The following is a 16,634-nucleotide window of genomic DNA, read 5'->3' as shown; positions in this document are numbered from 1 at the left end:
GTACTGAAGAGTTTATTCCACTCAACAGGAAATATTATATTCACTATATTACCCAGTATTTGCATACTAAATTATTTTTACCATCTTTTATTTAAAAGATTTCATTTATTTATTTGAAAGAAGGGGGGAAATAGAGCATGAAATGTGGGGGGAGGGACAGAGGGAAGGGAGAAGCAGACTCCCCGCTGTGCAGGGAGCCTAATTCGGGACTGTCTCAGGACCCTGGGATCATGACCTGAGCTGAAGGCACACTTCACTGACTGAGCTGCCCGAGCACCCCCTGCGTTCTAAATTTTCTGGCCTCTGAGTTACTGTTGAAAAAATGGCTTCAAGTAGGTACATTTTTATGGATTTGCAAACCATTGGAGAACTGGATTCGTCTTTTCTTTCTAAAGACAAGATCCCAGACAGCCTATTACCCTAGAGTAATGAATATATATTCAATAAATGTTGAATGAACCAATGTGTGAGTGCTTTTCTTGGGTTTCTATAGAATCAAGGGAGCGAAGGCAGCATATCAGTCAAGAATGAACATTTTTGCTTTGAAACAAGGAATACAATTTATTGTAGTGAGATTACACTGAAATTCTATACATGGTCCCCAATGCATATAAAGTAATTTCCTGCACACTGTTGGAGAAGACATTACTAAGCCACAAAGAAACTCAAAGTGCTATAAATCAGTTAATATTGAGGTATTGCATTTTTACTCATCTATCCAAATTGAAAAAGATGGTTGAAAGGACAATTGAAGTATTTTTCATAAATTTTAACAAATAGATTTTTCATTTACTGGAGTTTGTAATGCCTTTGATAACTCCAAACACTGAAGTCTATTCTTTGTAGTCTGCTCCTTTTTCTTACCGTGTGAGTAATATCCCAAAGCTGCTTACCGGAGTAAACTTCTAACAGAGATTTAAACATTTTCCCCTAAATGGGGTTTGTGGAAAATACGAAAAATGGTATGACATTTAAGGCAACATGAAAATAGAAGAAAAATTATTTTTGAACACTAATAGAAAAGTGCCCCAGGAGGCAGAGAACAGCAATGCCATTGACTACAAGTTCACAAACAAATATACACACACTCACGTAGACATCTTTGCGCCTAACACCTTGTCTTCACTGAAGAATTTTATACACTTTCCATACACTTTTATACACATTTTATACACTTGCTACATGTTGCACAAATTCAGGCACACACAGACACTACCTGAGTGCCCTTGCATAGCTAGCCCCACTGAGGAGGGCTTACACAACTTCTCTAAAGGAGCTTATTCTCGACTTTCTTGGAAACAGAGTCTAAAGCAGTTCTTCATACGGTCATGCATTTACAAAGATACCACAAGCCGTGGTGTCTGCTTGGCCTTCCTAAATGTAGGATTCTTTAGCATCCTGGAGCTGGTCAGCCTGAAAGGCCGGCTGACTACATCGCCATACTAGGTGGTCCAGCTCAGTCTTCTGTTTTGACTCAGACATAGGTCTCCGATGGTGCAGCTCCGGTCTCCCTGTGACAGTCACTTGTCCTGTCGTTTCGATAGAAGCGTGGACAGTCCTGCTGTGCTTCCAACTCTCAGTCCTGGGAGATAGTCTGTGCCTGTCAAGTGGCTCTTGACTGCATATATCTCTTGAGTTCCCTTTGTGATACAAAGGTAGGAGAGGTGGTAGTTGAGTGTCCTGGCTGAGCATTCTAGCCCTCATGCTGCCAACTGTTTGGCCCCCGTAGTCCAAGAGGTCCAATGCCTGGCACCGAATGGCCTCTTCATAAGATGGCGGACTCCCAGGGCTTCTCTGGTCCACTTGCTGGAACACATCCTCTACTGAGAGGGCATAGGATCTGGAGCTAAAGTCTAGAGCTGTTTGGCCCTGAATTTCAGAAAAGTTCTCCCGGATGATTCGCCCAGCAAGCTGGCTTTCTTTTTTAAAGCCTTTCTTTACTTGGTCTCTTGTAAAGCCTTTGGATTTCATAGACACACAGCTGGGAGTTTTGGTCAGCACTCTTTTGTGAGAGGCAAAGGAGAATGACATGGAATGTTTTTTAATTTCTCTGTTGGGCTTAATTTTCTCTGTCTTTGTGAAGGACTGATGTCTGGTGAAGAAATTTCTTTTGGGACTGGAAGGAGAAGCCATGGGGGAGCTGTCGGAGGAAGCATCCAGAGAGCCACTGGAGGCAGCTTTGGGTGCCAGTCCCCACAGTAACCCCAAACCTTGAGTCGAGTTCTTCACCTTCAGGTCCTGTGGCCTCTGGGTTTTGCCTTCAGCTGCAGGAAACACCTCCTCTGGAAATGGGTCTTCAGTTTCCTCACCTTCCAAACAAGCCCCTGCCTGGGCCATGGTGAAGTCGTCCTCACTTCGTGTTAGTTTTTGGTGAGTTTTCTGGCTCTCGAGGCTCTCCTGGGAGGATGACATGTTGGGCTCTGAGTAGCTTCTGTCTGGTTCCCTGAGGGAGTTTTTCAGCCTGGCTACAGTGCTGACAATGGGCTCCGGGCTCAACTCCCAAGTGAGCTGTGGGCTTCTGGGCTCCCAGTCGGCAGCTGTGTCCAAGAGCACCTGGGGCTGCCTGTTTGGGGAGCTGATGGGACCGCTGGATTCCACGTCAGGATCATTGCTGTCATAGGCTGAGTCATTCTGCAGCGTTGACGAGTCTGGAGGAAGTTAAGGGACAGTTGAGTTTCTGGGTCAGTTTCTTTGAGAAATAAACTTTAGTACCACCATTCACCCTACTTGTATCAAGGATGGCACTAGGTAATCTGGTGAAGCTACTCTGGGGCTTGATACAAAAGAAATCTGTCACATCAAAATTTTGTTTCTTTCCTTTTGAGGTGCAGAGAGAAGTACGAAAAGGAAATATGAGTGAGATAATGAGCATGAGAAAAGGCACAAAACAATGTTTTCATTGAACATTTGTTGATCTTAAATTTAAAAAAATTAGTCCTTTGGATAGCTCTTTGATTGGATCCATTCCATTTTAATGGACCCATGTCCCATTATGTGGAAACAACCCTCTGGCGAAAGGTAACTTAGTAAACTCAGCAGTTCTTTATGATTGAGAAAGAAGCTGAAGGAGTGTCAGCTGGGTGAGGGGACTGCAGGAAAATTTGAGAGCAAGTTTCCATGTTAATGGCATCCTATGAATTTGATTGGTGACTTGGGCAGGTAACTTCTGCTTCATATACCAGAGATACTCTACGTGATTGGCAGACTGGAATGGACGCCCTCTAACAACCACCAGCAGTCGAGAACACATTCGGTACCTGAACTGTCAGTGTGTTCCAGGGAGTCATCAGAAGCAGTACTGGAATGTGCCGGAATGTTCTCCCCAAATATTTCCAAGCAATTATCGATGAGGAATTCCACCAATGTCTTAATCTGTGAGGAAAAAGAAGCAAGTTTTCAGCCTAAAGACCTCTTCCATATTTTTTAAAGGAAGAGGGGGAAGGAATGGGGATATAATGAGGGTTCACTGTTAGAGAGGTGCCAAAATGTGCATATGAGATCTTTATGTGTTTGAAAAGAACATACAGGAAATTGGTAAAAATCATATATATTAAAGTTATTTTTCAGACATACATTTTTTGAGAATTAAAAAAAAACCCTCTAACTAAAATTTTCATTTAAATAAGGAATTTACCAAACCGATAGTGGACTGACAGAGTACAATGCACAAATGAAAAAAACCCAACCAAACAAAAGGGATTTTCTATCCTAGGAGACAGTGAGACTTAACTTTAACAAAGGACACCTTTGTTATCCTATGAGACAGGATTGCTCCGTTTCATTAAACGCATAAACCCAAGCGAGCAGAACTGTGACAAAAGCATTTTGCATTTCATATTTCACTGCGAGCGTGAGTCAGCCGGAGAGACTCAGAGGCGTCTTATCCGTTGCCTTTTTCAAACAGATGGTGAGATCATACATTGGGAGTTTCTCAGACAGAGACCGGAACAAACCTTATTGTTCAAGTCTCTCTGGGCTTCAAAAGACAGGTGTTGATCATTCTCTCGGGTCAGCATGTTGGGTCCGACGCAGATGGCCAGATTGCTGGCGTCCATCTTACTGACCTCGGAGTTTTTGCTGATCAGGTAGAGCACGGAGATCAGGTGCTTGAGCAGCAGGAAGTTGGGCCTGTGGAGCTTATCTGCAACCCTGGAATGAGGTTCAGGGAAGCTGGTTTTAGAGGAGGCTAATGATCTATCTCAGTTTTAGTGTAGCAAGTTGAAAGTTTCTGCTTAACCCAGACTTCCTTCAAAATGAGGAAGGTGCATTGTCATGAGTAAGATTGTGAAATGTTCATTCAGACACTTCCAGTGGCAAGTGATGTGGAATGAAACTCGTTAACCATGAGATCTTAAAGACCTAAGACACTGATCTTTATAGTTAGGACACCAATAACACAGTCCTTTATTTGTCTAGATCTTACATTGAGAATCCTTAACTTCTACAACAGACTCCATAGTTGAATCCATTTTGGAAACTGTTTTGTAGAATAATCATGCAGCCATGCAGAATGTCTTTCTATCACTGCAAGACTGGTATTTTGAGAGCACGATCATTTGTCTTTCTTGATCTGTGATCATCACACAAAGATTACCCATTTTTATGCCATTCCAAGAAATCTTTATGGAGAAGAAAGCAGTTTCTAAGGGCATGTTCGTAAATATGGTCAAGTCATCACTTAAATGGGAACATTGGTACTAATGATAATAAATGAGATGGGTAAAGCCTCTCTTTTTCAAAATACACAATGGTGACTCTAACATAGGGACCGTTTTCACTTCTCTTAAGAAGTAACTATTATGGAAGAGCTTTATGTCTTTAGGAGAAACCTGTAGTAATCTTAGGATTTTCAATATGGGACAGATACTTTAAGGCCTTCAATTCAATAACTATTTCACTGGAAATATTTAGCTTGGGATAGTCATAACAAGGAGACTTTCATGGCATTCGGCAAAAGTGCTGATATTTTGAAGTTAGTGTTTGAGATTGTCTAGTAGCTAAAAGCTTACCATTGCATTTACAAATGTAATTGTTTTTGTTGTCTTTGGAATTTGTTTTTATAGTTTTCATTTTGGTTAATTAGGAGACTATGAAATATCCTGTGGAATTTTATGATCAAAACAATTCCTTCCAGATTGTTCTCCTATGCTTTAATGGATGTTTTATGGGGGAATTGTTGCCTTGCTTGACACAAATCTATTAGGCTAAGGGTAACCCCACATTCTTACATTTGGCTACTTAGCCTGTTTTGAGGTTTTCCTGTGATTTTGTCTCAAACCTTCTGGAACTACTAATGTTTTTAGATTCCTCCACCTCTTGGGATTTGTGAATATTGAAGTTCACTTTCTCCTCTTTGAAAAAGTGCTTCCTTTCCTTTGGCTAAAACTACTTTAAAAGGAATGTCTATTGTACCTCATGACTTTTATTCTGGGTGTAGAAAAATAATTCCACTCTGATTCCCTAAACATGTCAATATTCCTGAACTAATCAGAGAACTGTGTGAAGAATCAGAAGATGGAGACCATGAGGGCCTGGTCTCTGGCAAACACTCTGGCCACTTACTGTTTGAGGGCCTCAATTTTGTCCTCCTCATTCTGCCTCTCCAGTGCGTCCATCCACTCTTCAAACAGGTCACATGAAAGTAGCTTCTGTGGGATACTTCTGAGGAAGTCCTGGAGGATGAAAGGGGGATGGTTGGGCCTGGTTAGGCTACACAAGGCCTGGCATCTTCATCTTCTTTTTGCCTGGTCCAGCTCAGGGACCCTCTGATCATTCTACCACAGGCTGTGCCCCCTTTCTTCTGCATTGTTCACTCTAGGGAAATCTCTCAGCAACTTCCTGACAATGGACAGAGTGAGGCCATCATCTGAGGGACTCCCAGCTTCAGGGACATGGACTTGGCCTTTTCTCATCAGAATTTGGGGAGAATGTACTGTATCATTCTCTGTTGGAATCTGAGATTGTAGACACAGAGATGTTCATATAAGAAAATAAAAGGCTTCTAAAAAACTAAAACCAAAACTAAAAAACTTAAACTCCCAGATCAGTTTACTTTGATTTGTAGGGAGAAGGGCCTGTTTCTTATTTTCGGAGACTTAATGTGTCAGAGCCCACTGGCATATTATTAGCAGCAATGTCGTGACCTCACCTTAAAGACCACCGCCAGGAGATGCACAGGGAGACTTTTCAGATCCACCATGCCTCCTGAGTTGAGCTCCTCCTTTAGCTCTTTTCGGGCTTTCTCATTGGCTGCTTTCCTGAAGATCCCTTCCGTGAAAGGTCCTTTAAGGCACAGAATAGTGAGAATATCCTGTAGGAAAGAGATGTAGGAATAGGAAAGGGTTACTCTTACTTTGAATACACAAAACCATGTGCTGCTACTACTCCATGAAAAATCTATGTGCAGGTATTGAAATGGTGCATGTGAACAGTAGCAAACTTCATCTGTCATAGAGAATCCTCTCTCCCTAAAAGGCAGTTCTCTGTGATACCAACGCAGTCTTTACAAGAGACCACGAATGCCAAGTTTTCACAGCCCCGTTGTTATCAACTTTCTCCCTCCACCGTGCTATTTTTTCTAAGAAGAGAATGCTCTAATTTTGTGCATTCTAAAATTATTTCCATTCTCTCTACTTTCAAGTCATTCTGTATAAAAACTGGATTTCTGATCACATACTTTATACCTGATACTATATCTCTATCCATTGACTTCACAGAAGTTACACATCTTTTAGCATTCCTAACTCCACGAAATCAGGAAGATGGAAGGATAGATCTCTAGAATGTAAGCAGTTAGATAGTCTCCTGACTGCGCTCATATTGGAAATACCATTTCTAAAAGTGGAAAAACCTAAAGACTGGCCCCAGCAAGTTTAGCATGAGAATGATATTTAGAACTCCCAAGGATTTTTCACGTCTGACAAAAACCTGAAGTAGGTTTGCGGGTACATGTACCTACCTGAATGGGTCTGGGGAGTGTGTCGTCCTCCCCACAGATGACTGACAACGGCTGATCAAACAGTGATGTTTTCAATTCAGGTTCTGAAGCCCCAGAAAAATCTGACAGAGCAGAAAGCCTTCTCATGAGAAAGGGCCAGGATAGCACCTTCTTTCTCTTCTTAATTTCTATAGCCAGGAAAAGGCAAAGAGAAAAATTAGATTCATAATTATTAAATTATTAAATAATTATTAAAATAATTAATAAAGCTCCATATAAGACAATTGATATTGTCAGCCACATAATGTCATCTGTGGTATGCCACAGGGAAAGGGGGGAATGATTTTGAAAAACTGAGAAAGCAAAGGCCATGAATTTTAATCTAGCAAAAAGAACGCAAAAAGCAACCACATTGTTACCAGAGCAACCGCCCCTAAATATCAACACCCAGGTTCCTCAAAGCCTCCACCTTTCCTGTTTTTAGTCTTCACTGGCTGTTTACTGCAGAAAAGCAGCAAAACTAGCCGAGGAGATCCCAAACAACCATCTTCATATATTGACCGTAATAACTATGGTGGGTTTTTCTGATGCGAAATAGATTATTTTAATTTTCTCCTTTGACTGGCAGCGAAAACTAGCCTTAACAGGAGAGGAAGTGACTTGCTCAAGATCTTTTTTTAAACTGAAGTTTGGTTGACATAGAATGTTACATTAGTTTCAGTCACGATGGGAAACAATATGGAGTTTCCTCAAAAAATTAAAATAGAAATGCCACACCATCCAGTCATTTTACTGCTAGGTTTTACCCAAATAAAAAGAAAACATGAATTCAAAAAGTTTATGTGCACCACTATGTTTATTGCAGCATTATTTACAATAGGCAAGACATGGAAGCAACCAAAGTGTCCACTGATGGATAAATGAATAAAGAAGATGTGGTCTTTAAATACAGCAGAATATTACTGACCCATAAAAAGGAATGGAATCTTTGCTCAAGATTGGTTTGAAGGCCCTTAGCTGGGCAGGCCCGTACACCTCGCAGCCACACTAGCACCAATCAGCCACTAGAGGGAGCTACATCCGCCTGTCTGCAGTCCCCCTCAGGACTTCCCCTGGGGCTGCTTGAGGACAAGGCGGGCACAAATTGCCACGGGGAAGGCTTGAACCTAGACCCGGAGGCTGGGAATTATCAGTAAAACATTAGTGAGATGTTCTATCTTTGCAAAATCCTCAAGACATGTGTGCAATGGGCATCGCATCTCACACGTTTCCTTCTTTTTACTTTCCCTCTTTTTCCTTCTCTTGTTTTCCCCTACACATAAAAGCTCTGTTTTCTAAATGCATTGCAGTATTGTTTCCACACTGGCAAGTGGAAGAGGATGGACAGAGAAGTGGTTTGTCCCTTACAGTTCAGGAGAACTGGGTCGTGGTTATGTAATACGAAACACATTACGAAAACAGTGAAAACAGTGAATGGTGGGTTTCTGGGAGTTGGAGATCAGCACCAATTGTTTCATGGATTCTTACATTCATTCTTCATTAGAGAAGGAAGAAAAGGGAAAAGGAACTATTTTTCATATGTATGTCTGCTTTAATTGTCAAAACAGAAGGGGCTAGGAGATCTGAGCCCACTAAAAACCCCTGGGAGAGCTGGGGGCTTGGCTATAGGAAGGATCTTTTCTGTCAGCGTGCCCTGATGCTCTAGCGAGCCGGAGTCTGCCAGCCATTGAAGGGTTAATGTTCTGCGGTCTTTAAAAGAACACTTAAAAAAAGAAATTCCTAGTAGGGTAGAGTACTGTGGTTTTGCAAACCAAGAACACTTGTTGTTAGCACTTACATAAAAGACCGGTTTGTTTTCAAAACTCACCAATTAGCTGGCAAGTATTATCTTCACTCTCACATGATGCCAACAGAGGATGTTCCTTGATATTGTTCTAAAAATATATTTATTTTCGTTAAAAATGACTGAGGAGATCTACCCAATCTTTCCCCACAAAATATGTGTACAACATTTTATTCATATTAAAATTATGTTAAATTTAAATTAAAAATTTTAAAAATTAAAAATTAGTCAATCAAGTCCCATGATCTTTTTCTAACTTCTAGAATCAATAATAAAGTCTTGATTATCATCATATAAGGCCCCGATTACTGTATTTAATTAACTATATTTAGGGTGTTAATTTTCCACTCTAAGAATTATACAATCCAAACAATACTCCATAGAAACAGAAAGTTTTCCATATTCTCACAGTGAAGATAAAAATTTTTTTTAAATTGCTCTCTTACCTCTGACTGACATTCGATCAATGTCTCCATGTTATTGGCATTTAGTGTTTTTGACTGAAAGAGAAAAAAATTAAGTCAGGTAAAGGTCATTTAACTATGACCTCTGGAAAATATGAATTAAGAAATATAAGAGGGGTACGTACAGCATTGCAGCTGCTTATCAACTTCATTAGATTTTGGGCTGACTGTCCAGGGATGAATTTTGCTTCCTTGTGGCCTTGGCTCTGATTATGAGAAATCACATGGGGGGGAATGAGGAGGGAGACCTGTGATAAGTTGGCCAATTTTGGTGCCAAAACACAAACTCTGAAACTATTAGAAAAGTTTTCATTCAAAGTCTGTGATATGTTACCAGATGTCTTCAGCTATCAAGAACAGCGCCTGAGCACACCTATTTCTAAATTTTTTTAACCCAATATCTTTACTATGCCAGACTTTATTATTCATTTATTCCATTCCCATCAACAGATAATCTAACAATCATATGATAACTAACATTTTTGGGGGGGGGGAGGAGCTCATGTTGTCAGGTACTGTGTAAAGTGCTCTTCACGGATTAGCTCCTCTAGCCCCCAGAGCAAAACACTTATTCCCAGGATGCTACTTGCAGTGAACATAAAACAAAGTTAACATTGATAGAATTCCTACACCAGAAGAGTGCAGGCTTCACACTGAAGATAAGCTTTTAGTGCTCAGCTTCTTTAACATGATTTGTGGCATGTTTTGGGGTACGGCAGTTTTCTGTTGGAGGTGCTCTCAAAGACCAGTGATCTGCCGCCTAGCTAATTTTCCAGTTATATTAATTTATGGTACTTACCATCAGAGGGCCTCCAGCCAGAGCTTTCTTATCTCCGGGGAACCGTGCCAAACAGGAGAAACAGCATAACACTCTGCTCGTACTAATCCACTGACAGAGGAAAACTGAACTGCTCTAACTTCACGTGTTCTGCATTATAAACGAGAGGGGGCGGGCAGGTGGAAATTCAGAATATTACTGAGACCGGAAAGAACATTATGGGTTGTCACCCAGGCCTAGCTAGCTCTCACTTCCTAATTCCTTTTAGGGCAGCTCCGTTCTTTTTCTTCTTTTGACAACTTCAAAAGTAAAAAAAAAAAAAAAAAAAAAAAAAAAAAAATCTTTAAACTACTAAGGGTGGAAAAGATGACATGTAGCCCATAGGTGAAGGCTCTGATTAATGTCACAGGTGGGATGTGTGAATAAGAAATTGTGTTATTCTGTAATAAACATAATTTTATTTCATAAAGTGATTTCGGGTACCCTGATTTTGTATCCTGTTTGGGTGCTGTCTCCCTTCCCACCCACCATCTGCTCCATTCATTAGTCACCATATATTGCCTAGCGATCCAGTGGGGGCAGGATGCTCCAGACACTCTGCCTCATCTGAGGAATGATCACCATCAGTTTCCTTTGGAGTTAGGAAGAGTCCACTAAAGCCAGCTGCCAAAATATCAACTCCCCATCTCCTTTCCCTAACGCCTAGTTAAAATCGTTAATACTTAATTTGTAGTTAGACCATCTCTAATCCTGACATGGAAGGGAAACCAAAAATTCCTTTCTTTAAAAAAAAAGATTTTATTTATTTATTTGAGAGAGAGTGAGAGAGAGTGTGAGTGGGGGGAGGGGTGCTGAGAGACAGAGGGTGAGGGAGAAACAGACTCCCCACTGAGCAGGGATCCTGATGCAGGGCTTGATCCCAGGACACGGACATCATGACCTGAGCTGAAGACAGATGCTTAACCCACTGAGCTATTCAGGCATTCCCAAAATTCCTTTGGTCAGACCAATTTCAAGTAGAAAGGAGATGGTGAATTTCATCTGTGGATCCTTTCTGGGTAAGAGAAAATCTCTGGTCTTTTCTGTGGCTAAAAGGTTATATATAAAATAACTCAAGTACCTGAGGAGCAGAATGTGACAGCCATTGGGACATCTTTACACAGTGGAGTGTTCCCTAGCACTGAGCATGCGTGGTCTATAACCAAGCATCCAACAGTGTGGTTGGGTCTCACCATATCACATTGAGCTAAAGAAGCCAGACACAGAGGAGCACACCCTGAATGCAAAGCAAAGTCCTCCGTGCTGTTAGGAGCCAATCTGTGCTATTATGCCAGTATCTCTGGGGTGGGTAGGGACCACCGGGGGCCGGAGATGGCTTTGTGATGCTCCATCTGGACGCTGATAGTGTCCTGTTTACATTTCTGCACATATGTCACTCTTCAACAAAAAATTAAAACTACCTTGTCTTGATTCATCATCAGAAGACTTTAAATTCCAAGACTTTTTCAGATTGATCGCTCTATTGTCTTTATACCAAAACGAAGTCATGGTTAGGCATTCTTTGGGAGCCTGGAGCACAGAACACTTAAAATTTGCCCCTAACTCAGTGCTTCGGTGGTGGTGCTCAGGTCTCAGGCTGGAGGCTCCCTCTCTGAAAACTGCCACAGAACCAGATTTTATAGCTGTGTCCCCACAGAGTCTGTGCATGGTCCTGCCTTTCATCCTCTCTCCTGCCTTTACAAACCTTCAGAATGACTCGTTGACTTTTTTTATTATCAAAAAGGGCATATATGCTCTTCCTAGCCTAGAGACAGGCAGGTACTCATGAAATAATTTCTGAACAAATGCATTTACATGTAAATTAGTCATTCTTTACACTAATATGTATTTCATGAAATTTTTTTCTTCATATGGCATACTTTGGGGGGTTTTCTAAGAAATTTAATGTTGGCATTGCTCTAACAACTTAATGCCTCAGTCCTCAATCTAAATATTTCAAGTGAAGACCATATTTTTTTCTTCTTTCTATTATGCACTATACCCCACAATACACCTTCTACTAGTGGTTTATTTTCTTTTTTAAAATATTTTAAAAAATTTATTTATTTGACAGGCAAAGATCACAAGTAGGCAGAGAGACAGGCAGAGAAAGAGGGGGAAGCAGGCTCTCTGCCGAGCAGAGAGCCCGATGCAGGGCTCTGATTTCAGGACCCTGGGATCATGACCCAAGCCAAAGGCAGAGGCTTTAACTCACTGAGCCACCCAGGCGCCCCCTTACTAGTGGTTTAAAAACTGGTTTTGTTTTTGTTTTGCCATGCAATTCTATAGTCAGGGGAAGACGAACCTAGAATCCTGATGTATAAAATGTAAAAAAAATTTTTTAAGGGGCGTCTGGGAGGCTCCCTTGGTTAAGCGTCTGACTCTTGATTTTGGTTCAGGTCATGATCTCCAGGTCATGGGACTAGACCCCTCTCAGGCTCTACACTCAGTGGGGAGTCTGCTTGAGTCCCTCTAATGACACAAATGTCCCTCACTATAAACTCAGCCATCAAAATATGGCAATGGAGAAAAATGAGAAAGTTAGTTAGATATAAGGAAAGCACTATTTATCTGTGGATATGTAATCCCAAAGCTTTTTGAATTAAAAAAAAAATTTTATTCACCTTTTAACCATCACCAATGGGCCCTGACATTTTTTAAAGTAATCTATACCCAACATGGGGCTCGAACTCATGACCCCAAGATCAAGAGTTGCATGTTCTACCAACTAGGTGAGTCAAGTGCCCCCCCTCGCCAGAACTTTTTGAATTTTTAAGTGAGATTTGATTGTTGCTGGGGTAATATTTTTTATTATGTAGAGAATCATGTTTTTAAATTTATTATGAAATATACTAAGAATTAGACCTAAATAAATGTGTTTATTTCAGTAACTACTCTTGAAAGAGGAATAATGGTTTACATGTCTGTTAATGCTATTGTGGTGACTTTGGACATTTATAAAGAAGAAGTGATTAAAATGCAAGTGCTATAAATTACATTGGGTATAAAATTTCCTGTAACCTAGTATAATTTTCCTCTTCCTCTGTCCTCCTCCCCTTCTTCTTCCTCTTCTTTTTTTAATTTTTATTTTTTAAAGATTTTATTTATTTTTTTGACAAAGAGAGAGATAGACAGTGAGAGAGAGAGTGGAAGCAGGGGGAGTGGGAGAGGGAGAAGCAGGCTTCCCGCTGGGCAGGAGCCTGATGTGGGGCTCGATCCCAGGACTCTGGGATCATGACCTGCGCCGAAGGCAGATGCATAACGACTGAGCCAGCCAGGTGCCCTCTTCTTCCTCTTCTTATTCTGTGACTGAATTATGGGACTAGATATGGACATTTGTTGACATTGAATTTCGGGACTGAATAGTTTTTAAGTGAGCAACTAATGTAATGTCCTGTCCCTAGTTTGATGTTTTCACTTCCGCAGCTCCCCCACCAAATTGTCTCTTTATTATTGCTCTCCAAGTCCTCCTGTGTGGAGGACGTGGCCCTTCCCGAGTAAGCTCTTCTCTATTCTGGCAGAAGGCTTCTGGATAGGTCAAAGGGGAGCCCACCTTCCAAAAATTTTCCTGTCTTAAATCCCATCCCATTCTAAGAGAGTTTTCAGCGTCCTCTGCTCAGCCCTTGCCAGCCCCTACTTTTCGCCCCAAGCATACAAGCCATTTTGAAATGAAATGACCCCTGAGCCTTCATCATCTCAGTAGGAAATGTTCTTTTAAACATCACTTTGGTTTTGGGCAGCCATTCTTAGCTCTGCATTCTGGGGTGTGAGACCTAATTATTTAATTAACGCCTACTGTGTGCTGTATACCATGCAGTATTTTCAAGTCCCTTATCTTACATAATGACTAAAACAATGCTCTGAGTATGTCATTCTCCAAGGCTTACAGATGAGAGAGCTGGGGCTCCATGGATTAGTTAGCTCTCCCAAGGTCATGCCACTGGGTTTGAAACTTGTTCTTTCCAGTTTCTCTCAAGGATCATCCTTCAAGGGATTCATTTATAAATGGAAACAAGAAAGATAGACCTATTCATCCATTTATGCCAGATGAATCCTGGTGAATCCTTCTAGGGAACTCTTCTTACCTAGCAGAGAGAGTCAGATTTAGCCATTGTCCTGAAACTTCAAATCTCCTTCTGTTTGTTTCTCCCTCCCTTCCTCCCTCCCTCCTTCCCCTTCCTTCCTTCTTTCCTTCTTTCCTTCCCTCCTTCCTTTGGATTTTATTTGTTTGTGGGAGAGAGAGATCATGATCTGGGATAGGAACAGAGGGAGAGGGAGAAGCAGATTCCTTACTGAGCAGAGAGCCCAATGAGGGACTCGATCCCAGGAACCTGAGATCATGACCTGAGCTGAAGATAGTTGATTAACCAACTGAGCCACCCAGGTGCCCCTCCTTCAGTTAGTTTCTTTAATAATCATAAAGAAAACACAATTTATGTCATCTTAAAAAGTATATAGCACTGAAGGCTCAGTGACGTGCTGAAACTGTTACATTGACAGATTAGAATTTTCCACTTGTCGACAATTCTTCTGTCAACCTACCATGCCCCACTTCGACAAAGAAGGGAGGCACTGAGCTATCTGGGGTGGAAGTGAGCCATATACAGGGCCATGGAAATGTGTGTCAGGACCCCCACCATTTTCTAAAGCAGGAATACCTTTTTCTTTTTTTTTTTTTAAGATTTTATTTATTTATTTGAGAGAGAGACAGTGAGAGAGAGCATGAGCAAGGAGAAGGTCAGAGGGAGAAGCAGACTCCCCATGGAGCTGGGAGCCCGATGCGGGACTCGATCCCGGGACTCCAGGATCATGACCTGAGCCGAAGGCAGTCGTCCAACCAACTGAGCCACCCAGGCGTCCCAGGAATACCTTTTTCTTATTGGCTAGATCGTTGATAAGGAACCCCAAAGGGAGGCATTCTTGGAGCCTCTGGGAGATGTTGACAGTCACCATCTAATTAATAGGCGTGTTTGTGACTGATGGAAAGTCGCCATGAGCTGTTTAGTACGGGTGGCAGTTGGAGGAGATGTCCTCCAACCATTAGTGCTGGCTTCTCCGGCATACGGTTCCCACTGCGGAGACAGAGTGGGAGGGGCGGGTCCTGATGTGCTGGGTCCAAAAATCTCAGAGTAAGTTTGGCAGTTTTCCCAGCCATAGGAGAAACATTTGTAAATACAGTATGAAATACAGTAGAGGCAGGCACGCGCACACACACACACACACACACACACACACACGGAAGGATCAGCTTCACTCTCTCCGTAGTGTTGCCCCATACACTTTCCTTAGAAAAGCAAGCTCTTGTCCTGTGCGACATGAGTTTTCAGAACAGGGAAAGGGAACTCACGTGGCTTTTGCTAGCAAGCGGAAACCGGCAAGATGGCTGCTTCTTACCCCAGGACTTTCATTAGCTTCTGAAGACAACCGATTTTTCTCCAAGAATTGGCTTTGTTTCTACTGTGGCGACTTTCTAGACGATAAACCCTGCGTCAGGGACTGAGATTTCTGTGCCAAGTGAGCTCGGTTACTACTTCAGTCCTGACCACTGTGTGTCTAGTTGCCCACCATGCCTGTCGGGCACCAACTCCAGGACCAGTCTCTTACTTTCCAGCTCACTTTCCCCTCTGCTCCTTGACCGCCCGGTGGCCTGGAGCCCCCCACTCCTTAATTGCAGTGATAGCAACTCTTTCCTGCAAACACGATTGTTTTCCCAGAGACGTCACAGTTTCCTAGAGGACTTCTACATCAGCCACTGTCTGGCTTCCTAATGACTGATTGATACATTGATCTTCCAGAAAGTTCTTCAAGTTACAAAAAAAGAAAAAATTAAAAAGCTATTCAGCTACAGAATGACTCAGCCTATGACAGCAATGATCCTGACATGGAATCCAGCACCCCACAGACTCTTCCAGAAGAGATGAGGCTCCCTTCCCGCTTCTGCAACAGCAGCTCATGGGTGCCTCCAGCAAGCAGGGGCCAATTTTCCCCTCTTGTCCTTACGAGCGCCTTCAAAGTACTCTGCACGGGGCTGGCATTTATTACTCACTATACTTTGGTTTTTTTCCACGTGAAAACTGTGTTATTAAACGAAGCACTTGACTCTCACTGTATGTTTACAGGTATTGTATACATGCGATAACATGTATCGCAGTGTTACTTAGGCTGCGTGACTGCTTGCCTCCCGGAGAAAGACCTTCTGTTGATTGGGATGGAACCATGCACGCGAGCTGCGATTAGTGTGAGGAGGACATGTTCCTGCAGGCCTTGCCTTGGGGACCCGCAGGCTTATGTGATGCCAGCACTGTGGACTTGGCCTCCGGGATGGTAACTTCTGTCAGTGAGCTTGGAGGGCAACTGACTGTCTCTCTGTCCCTGCATGGACCAAAGCCGCCCTTTCGAGAAGGAGGAAATCTCCACATAGGCCCATCCGGGACCCTCTAGCTCTGTCTGCCCCAGGTGCGTGGACGCATGACTGTCCTGGGGCCGTGTTCCACACCGCACGCAGTCTGAGGAGGCCCAGGAGGCAGGACTGGGAAAAAAGAGCTGAGGGACCGTGGAGTGGACTCTCACCCA

The 16,634-nt window shown here is 42.3% G+C and overlaps 1 protein-coding gene across 1 annotated transcript; it reads right to left on the bottom strand.

Annotated features, from left to right (window-relative positions):
* Positions 1-522: 522 nt before the first annotated feature.
* Positions 523-10,320, bottom strand: LOC111158647 (T-cell activation RhoGTPase activating protein). Its single transcript, XM_022520825.1, has 10 exons — positions 10,044-10,320; positions 9,370-9,450; positions 9,227-9,280; positions 8,805-8,871; positions 6,959-7,125; positions 6,149-6,310; positions 5,563-5,672; positions 3,954-4,149; positions 3,258-3,372; positions 523-2,648 (listed from the first exon to the last, which is right to left on the bottom strand). The coding sequence occupies exons 1-10, from the start codon at positions 10,044-10,046 to the stop codon at positions 1,375-1,377; spliced, it is 2,229 nt and encodes a 742-aa protein (XP_022376533.1). The 5' UTR covers positions 10,047-10,320; the 3' UTR covers positions 523-1,374.
* Positions 10,321-16,634: the final 6,314 nt, after the last annotated feature.

This window comes from Enhydra lutris, unplaced genomic scaffold, assembly GCF_002288905.1.
Source record: "Enhydra lutris kenyoni isolate GAN:26980312 unplaced genomic scaffold, ASM228890v2 scaffoldscaffold62, whole genome shotgun sequence".
NCBI classification, from domain to species: Eukaryota; Metazoa; Chordata; class Mammalia; order Carnivora; family Mustelidae; genus Enhydra; species Enhydra lutris.
This window is presented reverse-complemented; position numbering and strand designations above follow the sequence as displayed.

Excerpts from the sequence above, each read along its gene's own strand:
- LOC111158647 (XM_022520825.1), bottom strand. Across the intron at positions 8,872-9,226 it reads TGATCGAATGTCAGTCAGAG|AACAATATCAAGGAACATCC; the intron begins GTAAGAGAGCAA and ends ATATATTTTTAG. Across the intron at positions 5,673-6,148 it reads TCCTGGCGGTGGTCTTTAAG|GACTTCCTCAGAAGTATCCC; the intron begins GTGAGGTCACGA and ends TTCATCCTCCAG.